Source organism: Haliotis asinina, chromosome 2, assembly GCF_037392515.1.
Source record: "Haliotis asinina isolate JCU_RB_2024 chromosome 2, JCU_Hal_asi_v2, whole genome shotgun sequence".
Lineage (NCBI taxonomy): Eukaryota > Metazoa > Mollusca > Gastropoda > Lepetellida > Haliotidae > Haliotis > Haliotis asinina.
Window position 1 is genome coordinate 36852675 of NC_090281.1, and position 10495 is coordinate 36863169.

The 10495-nt window shown below is 41.4% G+C and overlaps 1 protein-coding gene across 2 annotated transcripts in view; it reads left to right on the forward strand.

Moving 5' to 3' along the window:
* Positions 1-6668: 6668 nt before the first annotated feature.
* The window catches only part of LOC137273685 (choline transporter-like protein 4), a 58112-nt gene continuing 54285 nt past the window's right edge, over positions 6669-10495 (forward strand). For both annotated transcript variants that reach the window (XM_067806482.1, XM_067806484.1), the window contains exon 1: positions 6669-6754. In XM_067806482.1, the coding sequence (XP_067662583.1) occupies positions 6715-6754 (40 nt within the window). In that variant the 5' untranslated portion in view covers positions 6669-6714. The remainder of the gene's footprint in view (positions 6755-10495) is intronic.

The window sequence follows — 10495 nt, forward strand, 5'->3', positions numbered from 1 at the left end:
AGGCTAACCGTTTGTTTGTTTGCTGTTTTACGCCGCACTCAGCAATATTCCAGATTAAACCAACCTTGGTTGGCATTTGGATCTTTGGGTGCACAATTTGCGTGAGCTCCTGAAGACCCAGGCTAGAAATGATCTTCACCAACCCATGCTTGTCGGAAGGGGAGATTGACGGGATCAGGTGTATGGTCGGGTACGCTGGCTTGGATGACACGTCTTAGTATCTCAGTTGTGTAGTTCGATGATCATGTCGTTGATTACTGGATTGTTTGGTCCATACCCGATTAAATACAGACCCCCACCATAAAGCTGGAATTTTGCTGTATGCGGTGTAAAACTAAACTTATTCTAAATTCCCGTGGTTTCTTACATGAGACTTTTTACAAAGTCTTAACTTCCAGACGATATTAGCATCACATCAGTAAACGTTGATTCATTCACAAGCCCCCCCCCCCCCTCCCCCCACCTTCACACACACACACACACACACACACACACACACACACACACACACACACACACACACACACACTCCAGACTCCATCCATTCCATGGTACGATGCGGTCATAAGAAGTGGGCTTCACATATTGTACCATGTGGGAATCAAACCAGGACCTGCGGCGTGACGAGGGAACTCTGCACGGCTTCAAGGAATCCGCTTGTGTTTCCCATACTCTTGGGTCAGTGCGGTAGCCTAATACGTACGCATTTCGAGTGTTCCCCACCGTGATAGTGCTTGAATATTGCTAAATAGGCGTAAAACCCAACTAACTCACTCACTCTATGCGGTGACCCCTGGAGTAATATGCAGGATAGATCTCTTGCATCCCTTACTTTGTAATTTAAATTTGTAAAACCTAAATCGTAAACAGTCGTTCGTGTCCACATAGGGGCTGTGAGGCAGCCTAGTGAGTACAGCGTCCACTCATCACGCTGAAGACACAGGTTCGTGTCCCCACGTGGGTACAACATGAGAAGCACATTTCTAGTGTCCCCCGTCGTGATATTGCTGGAATATTGCTGAAAGCTGCCTAAAACCAAATCCAGTTGAAATGGTAACCCATCAACTGATGCTGTCAGTCATTGGTTTGTGTGGTCTAGAAATTAGGAAATTCATAAGTTCGACGTATAACAACATTACTGAGCCGTTTCTAAGTATAAGCAAAAATAGGTTATGGATATTTCAAAATATTCACCAAGCTAGTGTAGCAGTGTTATATATATTCGTAAAACTCATAAGTTCAATCATAATTCATCATGATCATGATCATTATCAAATCAAACATCATATATCATAAACATCATTATCTGTTCCATGTTGTCTCAGTCTTTGCCGTTGAATGCCGCCTCTATAACATCTTCACCTTTTCCTTCTGTTTCCTGGAGCCCTGTCAACAGGGATTTCCCTTAATTTCCTCTCTATTCTTAGCCAGGTAACCCATTCTTTGGGATTTTCCCTTTTCTATTTATAGGTCACATCAAAGACTTCCTTTGATGTGCTACCTACTTCCTTATTGGCTATTGTGTCCTCTGACCTCTTACTTTCTTTGGCCACCTGTTTTCCACCTCACTCCACTTGCTGTTGTTGAGCTGGAAACATATTTCCCTTCCTCAGGTATGGCCATTTTTCTATCTGTTTCCATCTGCCTCTATATTTCATAATTCTCTATCAAAAGGTGCAAAATGTCCTTCAAATAATAAAAGTATAATAACAAAAGTATTATTTAATTGATAATCATATTTATTGAGTTAAAAATATTAAATTATAAAACTGGTGTATATTTAAACATGGCTGATGCCATGTGCTCAAAGTTTATTCCATAGTGCAATATCTTTTACCTGGTCTCTGATATCTTAGATAATATATTTAGCATAATTTACTGTGATATTTAAAACTATTTAATATTTGTTAAAAATTATTTACTTGGTTAAAGATTTTATGACTCCACTTGCTGTTGTTGAGCTGGAAACATATTTCCCTTCCTCAGGTTGGCTCAACAACAGCCTCATCCAGCACTGCAATAAATCATATTATCATCATCATCATTGTCTGTCCTCTTGAGTCACAGCCCAGAGCCGAACCATACAAGCACGGCTACACTAGTATTATCACACCACCAGCTTTCAGCAAGGCTAGACGTATCAAGCCAATTGTAAACCGGTCCGTGTGTACAGCCAGCCATTGTTTCCTGTGAGTGTTAGTGATGACAGCTGTTTATGGTAAGTTCATATGATTATTTTTCTCTTTGTCAGTGCATTTCCCTGGTCGAAGACTATGCATGAGGAACGTCCCATAGTCTGTTTCCATTAGTCAGCAATGATATTTTCTACACTGTCTACAAAAAATCAGTTGTTGTGTCTAAGGTTGTAGATAACTGCATTCCTACTGTCATGCTTTGAGTGAAAAACCCACTCGTGTTATTTTGTCGACACAAACCTAATTATGCATTTGATCCGATCTAAAAATCTGAAGATATGTCATACACTTAATGTGGACTGATCTGAGTTGAAACTGTATAGATTCCATGCATGGTGTCATATTTTGGTAATGAGGTTCCTCCTCTCGCGTCACGAACGTCGCTTTTCCGACAGTGCATGTCTCCGGCTGCAACGTGTATGACGAACGCGCTGTTAACTAACAGCTACTGATAGATATAAAGAACGCTTCCTTTTGGTCCTAGTCACTTTGCCTCTAAGTATATTTTATGTCATTTCTTAGGTCCACTTGCTCCTAATGTAACTATGGTTATAACAAACTAAAATTAGCGGTCCCTTTGAGTTCGTTATAACCACACTTTTTGTGCTTATATTCTCTCTGTTATATTCATACCTGTGAACTTTGGATTGTTTCTATATATTTCATGTGATTTCTGCGTCCTTTTAATCTTTTGCTGTTATTTCCAGATATTGTAAGACAAAATACTGCATGTACTCCTGTCTGAATTATTCGCCAATGTAATCATATGCGACTTGGCATGTTAATAGGCAAGGCTGGAGCTACACTCTAGTAATGATTATAGCGAAGGCAAAAATAAAATCAACAGTTTCTTAAATATCTAAACATAAGTGACACTATATGTATTAGACAGATCTATTACTTTAATTATTACATTGATAGCTGTCGACGTAAAGAACAGTTGAAGCGATGTTGAAAGGGCCATGCAATGTACATGCGTGCATCTACAGTAATCACATACATTCTCATGTACCGAGTGACCAAATGAGATTATAAACATTACACATACAAGCTCTCTCGCCACCCACAGGTGGGTGGGGCTCTATGATATGTTTACATTGTGCCATTGTCCGAGCGTTGCCTAGCAGCAAGGAATTCTTAGTTCAAACCACAGTTTCAGGTGAATACCTTAGTACCTGAGAACAATCATCAGATTTCGTGCCAAGAACGTATATGTTTAAATATGACATTTGATATTTATGCACACTCTCCCATATGCATAATATTGTGTTTTAAAAAATCCTAACAAAAATGTCCCTCTGACCCGGTAGCATCCGGCACAATCTTCGAAAGAAATCATTCTTTTTTTTCTCATTTTGCTTTACAACCAATGTCTAAGGGTATGACGCGTCACAGGAATAAACAGTTGATAGTATCAAGGGAGAGTACTCTTCTAGTCTTGAACTCAAGCGCCATCTCATTGAGACATTGTAAAATGCTGACTTGGTTTTTGAAACACTGACTGCATGCAGATGTTCAGTGATACAACATTGGAAGTTGACGCTGGAATTTTGGAAAATACAACTATTTTAGCAATATGTAGCGTCCATCCTGCAGTCTTGATAAATAGTCGTTATATCACAACACTGTATCTTATGGACCATAAGAAAATATTTCCGTTTTATTGTAAAATACATATCATCGATAAATTTGTATCTGTTCATAGAGTTCTACGTCGCAATTAAAAATATTCCAGCAATATCCCGGCGGGGGACACCACACACTTTTGCATCCATATGGGAAAACGAACCTGGGTCGTCGGTGTTTCGAATGAACGCTTTAACCACTTGGCTTCCCCACCACCCGAAACAGATATGATCGCCCTAAATACACACACATACAAGTTACCACCAACAGCCGTCTTTGTGATTTACACAGCCCCGGCTAAGTGAAAGGACTGATCGCAATGCAAATAAATACAGACGTATATAGTTTCACTGACGAAATTTTTATGATTTATCGTTCAACATGGTTGTGTCAGTGTAGGCTGGGTGTCAATTAGCCGGTATTTGTATCTTGGTTTAGGGACAGGGTTTAACCTTTATGCATGGTGACCTTACTAATAATTATTTTCGGTTAGTTCATTCATATTGCCCTAACTCCACATCGACAGCATGTTCATACAAACGACGAAACCCCTCACTTAACCCGAGTTTCATTGGTCGTATAACATAATTTCGGGACAAACGACGCCCTGCAAACCACTGACTTGGTTGAAACATGTCACTGTAAACCTACACCGAAACGTCGACCTCATCGCAATAAAGAAGTTAACCATCAAAAGAACTTGGATTTCCTTCATCTTTACAACTTCTAAGAAGCCTATCAACGACGCGTTTTAATAATGTGTTTTTCTGATTTTTCTTAATGTTCAGCTTTAGAGCAGACGGCAAGAAGGTAAAACGAATCCTCAGATAAAATGACGTGACACCTAGAGCATTGGCAAATGGTATATAAAAACATGCATCAACCAAATCAGTGAACCTGACCACCCTATCCTGTCAGTAGCCGCTAGCGACAAGCATGGGTTACTGAAGACCAACACTTTGTCACAGGAAAGATTCCCGCGTTGGGCACACTTCGTACGTACGTAAACGGTGTTTGCAAAGAGAGGAACAGTCAGATGTACGGGAAAGGATGGAGACTGGCAGGCACAACAGATTTTAATGAATCAATGACTTTGTCGGTACTTCTGCACGTGCATCACCTGGCTGTTCCTGTGACATGTGTGAAGCTAGTTTCTGGTGGAACTCAGAGACTTTTCCGAGATGAACGAGCAAATTGATGAGCATCATGTGAGCAGGATTTACATTGTTTTTTCCCATGCATACACGTGCATTGTTTTTCATTTGGGACCATTGTTCGACGCATCCGGTTTCCTATTTTCTACACGGAAAGTTTAGTAGGTAGAGTATTTCTCTACTCGATTGCATCAGTTGAACAGAGTGTCCAGCCACATCCGGCGCCTTGTCGTCAAGTCCACAGGTGAAGATCCATGTGAAAATGAGTCAACTTGGTTTCGTTGCTCTTTACCTGAAACAATGCCGATGTCACATTAGATAAGGGGGATCCGGGTTACGATTGGTCTTCAGCAGCCCTTGCTGGTCAGGAAGGTCACTGACTTGGTTGACACATGTCATCATAACCCAGGTGATTAATGTTCTTGGTATCAATCACTCTATTATCTTTTTCAAACTTGATTATTTCAAGTCCGTAATCGTAAAGCTGGACGCTTAAAAAACAACAGAATACATAAATGTTTTAATTCTGATGGAACGTCCGGGTAAAACATAGATCTAGAGTGAGTGTGTGAGTTTGGTTTTAAACATTGAACCCATGTTGGACTCGAACCCGTGTCTTCACCGTAACGGGTGAATGCTTTAACCACCTCGCCGCCCCATGTAGATCTAGAGCAACCGATGATTGTAGTAAAAGGCTGTTGTCTTAGTGGATCGCTCGAATCGCAACCAGTGATATTTTGGATATGAAATCTGAAATGACAGCCGTTTTTAACAACCCCTTTTCGTTTCTGTGTTAATGGTTTAGCTGTCTTCGAGCGACATGTGACGGCGGTCTGTAATTAATCCACCCGTAACCATACAATTCACTGATCGACATCACGAGTATCTGTGTAATCTATTCAAGGACTTGTGTCAATCGGGGCTGTGGGGTAGCCATGTGGTTAAATCGTTCGCTCATTACTCCGGGAACCCGGGTTTCATTACCCACATGGGAACAATCATTATGTGTGAAGCCCATATGTGCTTTTCCTCGCTGTGATATTGCTGGTATATTGCGAAAAGCGGCGGCGTAAAACTAAACTCAGTCATTCATGTTGCATAGTGTGTGACGGTTCAAGGCGTGACCCTATCACTCCAGTAAGTCAAGGCGACCTGCGTCTGCGTTCACTGAGAACGTTCTGAACGCAGTGCATACATTCACCTACAGCAAATGAATCTCTAGCGAGTAGTGTACGACTTGCCTGAATAGTTTACTAGGCTACAGTGCAATTGTTTTGTACAGATTCCATTTCACACCCCGCCGCCAATCATTATATAGCCGTAATATTGCAGAGAGGGTCCCAAACAACGAAAACAAATACAACGGTCGAACACTGGCGCAAAAACGCGAACTCAATAACACTTCGATTATCTAAGTAATACACCGCCTTTCAATCAGTTCCTAGAAATGACAACCCGCAACCGTCCACTGACGGAATATATTACCCACTAAGTGTGAAGCCCTTCGATTGAATTCCGTCAACTAAACATGAATATTTATAAGGAGCTATACGTCATCACCTTCCTTGAAGGCATGACCACGCACTATTCAAATATGAGGGGTCACCACGTGACCTCAGCACGGTGAATCCGGGAAGCGTCTTTGACAACGAAGCCCACTGAGGCTACTACTCGACTGGTAGCAATGTCGTTGTGTGGATCTGTTTGACGCCAGTGGGATATACTAACACGTTAACAAGATGTCGAAGGTAGCCCCCGATGACAATCCAAGTAAAGGAGGTAAGTTTGTGACTTATTCATGAAAGCATCTGTTCGATCGCCTGGCGGTTCAGGTGTATATACCCGCCTGGTCCAGGTGATCGATGTCGCTTGATCGATAATGTTCGCTGTCTTCCATAACAGCATCAACGCTCATAGTAAAAGAATGTCATTGACCCATGTCTCAATATTTACCTATATTGAGATCTTGTATGCTGGACTTTCTCTGCTGTGTAATCTACTGACGGCTGTGCACATACATTATCATCACGTATGCATAAGAAATATTTTCAGGGACAATACGAAAATACGGCTTACTGACAGTGTAAATGTTTAAATCAATGGTGTATGTGTATTCCTTCAGCACATTCGTACATCAAGACAAACAGTGAAATTATTGAAATAACATATTTAAGTAAACTAATTAGTGTTTACTGGGTAGTCGTGTTTTGTTAAGTGAAGAAGATTAATGGATGCAAGGGTCTATAAAGTCAATTCGACACATCCGCAATTATTTATAGTCCTGATCATAAAATACTTACCTGTGAGAGATATGTATTCATACAGCTGACAGTACTATTGAGATTACAGCATTGACAGTATTTTATAAATAGATCTATCTATCTATCTATCTATCTGTCTGTCTGTCTGTCTGTCTGTCTATCTAAACTGCTGCGATGACACTGTCAGTGGCTTGTCAGATTCGAATTACGCAACTTTATTAGAAATTGGTTTTCGATCTGAAAACGTATGTCGCCCTTGACTATACATTAAAAGTGCCAACCATCCACACCTTCAACAGAACCACTCTTCATTGACGGTAGTATGTTAACAAAAACAGATTTTAAATACGTTATGTATTTATTTCAACAGCTAGTTACTAAACCACTTAAGATCCACAGTTGCGTCAAATCGGATTAAACTTGAAACAGCTATCTGGTGAATACAGCCGGCGCGTACTTTGACATTGGGAGCAGTGAGTTAGTTATAAGGTGTATCTTCTACTGACTGCATGAATCACAACCCGGTTTCAAACACGAGCGATTAGTAAGCAAGGGCATGTTATAGTAGAATGTTATTCAGCGCTTTTAGACGAGCAGGGCACGCATGCACACACGCAGTAGAACGGCTTTTTGGAATCTGTTAACTGAAAATTCAATGGATGTTGCTCAAACGTAAAACACGTTTTCTGATTCAGATCATTCTCTTCTCACAGAATTTACTTGTCATATCTCAGATCTAAATCTGAGCTTGAGTATATTTCATGACTGGATCTAGGAATTTCCAAGATAATGCTCCCCAAACATTCTGGTGTTGTCCCGTCTTGATATTGCTGAAGATTGCTGAAAGCGGCGTAAACCCTCACTCACTCATATATTTAAAGGTCACATGCAACCAAAATATCAAGCATAATTAAAATACAATTATCAATTATTCATGACATATAATATACATTGCTGCTTGTAAAAAATTAAATAAGCACAATTATAAGCGTACAATCGCGATCCAAAAGTGTAATATTTTGTACTTGGGCTTACTTCCCTCGAAATGAAGCCCTCGGGAGACCGAACCCAGTCATAGCGGGTAGGGATGCACTCAAATGTAACGACGGCTTCCGATTGGCCGGTTCATTTGCTGATACGCTGAGGGCTCATTGTGTGTACATAAAGATGATCTGTTTGATGGGCATTTTAGAAGTATGGGCGAGTCACAAGATAGTAAGATTCTTTATGGATAACAACTTCTTTTATTGTACTCGATGCGTCGTTTCAGTATGGATTCATATATCGTTGTCATACAAAATAATATGCACTAGAAGAAGTTATGCATAAAGAATGTATATAGAGATGTTGGGTTTTGTAAATACATGTTCTCTGAATTTGTGTTCGATCCAATCAAAATCATCTCAGCAGAGATGGTGAGCCACTGCGCGGCTGGAAACTGTCATACGTCCAAGTACAAAGCAGGCCTTGAAACTGACAAGAGTTTGCACCGGTTTCCGTCAGATCCTGTCATCCGAGAAAAATAGATGCAGTTTGTTTGCAATCCACAGACATAAAAAGATGTGATGTGTACAAGTTTCACACCTGTCTAATTACATAATGTGGCAGAGACAGGACTTGGTGCACGAGTCATAATTCAATTTATTTTGTTTATGGCGTATAGCCTGATAGATGTCAAGTTCAAATTGCATGCGGTCAATGATTGAAGCTGTGTATTGCATATTCGGTTGTCTTTAGAAGACAGGCAGGTAGACATATAGGTGTCAGTAAATCAGACATTGATTTTTCTCTGTGACAGAGGCTGCTTACAACAATCAACAAGTTTGTTTTTATAACGAGTTGATTATTTACTTGTTTGTGTACACAACCCAGATTAGACTAGTGCTCACGACCTCAGTCTCCGGGCAGGCATGCCGTTTCAAGCTCCGCGAAGCTATTCATTGCGCATGCGTTATGGGCGCAGCGCTGCGCAGCAGAGCTGTTGAAACCATTCCCCCCCCCCCCCCCCCAGCGCTTGGGGGAATTTAGTGAATCGTTTGAACTCCGTATTCGCGGGCTTTTTTTCATCGCGTTTTTTCAACTTTTATAGGTTGAATTGGCATTTTTGATGATTTGTTTCAGTAAGTATATAACAAAATGTATCAGAATCTGCAAAGTTGTATTTTACGTTGCATATGACCTTTAATGTAGTGGCTGCAACCGTGTCTACAGAGGACAGACAGGCTAACCAGCGACCGGTAGGTCGTTGATTCCTCGTCATGCCAACATACATTAAACGAGGGTGCTTGTTGTTACCCTGCCTGGTGTTTGGTGGAATAGGAAAAAAGGTCAGCTCGGGATCAGTATACAGTTTCTGAGTGGGAGAGCATATGTTTTAGGCGTTCTCTCACGTAGCCACAGACCCGGGTCCGATTCTCCACGTGTAGGTACAATTATAGATGAAGCCGATTTTGTAGTCCCTCGATTTGGTGTTGCTATGATGTTGTTACAATCGACGTAAAACCAGTCTCATTCCATATCGGAGACATAATCTTGAACGCTTCGAAAATCCTAATTATAATTCACCTGATAGAACTAAAGCTACACATACATGTGCGGCTTTGTGCCTTCTTCTCTGTACGGGAACGGTGGGGTAACCCAGCAGTTAAAGCGTCCGCTCGTCACGCCGAATGTGCGGGTTCGATTTCCCACATGGGCACAATGGCCTATTTGTGGTGTGCTCCGCAGTGATGTTGCAGGAATATCGCTCAATGCGGCGTATTTCTCAGTGATCGTTATGAACATACGTCTGAGGCAGCGTTAAGTGAGTGAGTGAGTTTAGTTTTACGCCGCACTCAGCAATATTCCAGCTATATGGCGGCGGTCTGTAAATAATCGAGTCTGGACCAGACAATCCAGTGGTCAACAACATGAGCATCGGTCTGCGCAATTGGGAACCGATGACATGTGTCAACCAAGTCAGCGAGCCTGACCACCCGATCTCGTTAGTCGCCTCTTACGACAAGCATAGTCGCCTTTTATGGCAAGCATGGGTTGCTGAAGACCTATTCAACCCCGGGACCTTCACGGGTCGAAGCAGCGTTAAGCCAATCTCACTCATACTCACAAACAAACAAATCGATTGGATTGCTTACAGGCAAGGTTGTTGTATGGGTTGCTTACCCGCGACTCGGGTTCTAACACTGTATCACAATTCCAGTATCTCAGACATTCGGGTACGTAGGAGTCTTCTCCTGTTTGAGGAAACCAAGATAGGTGA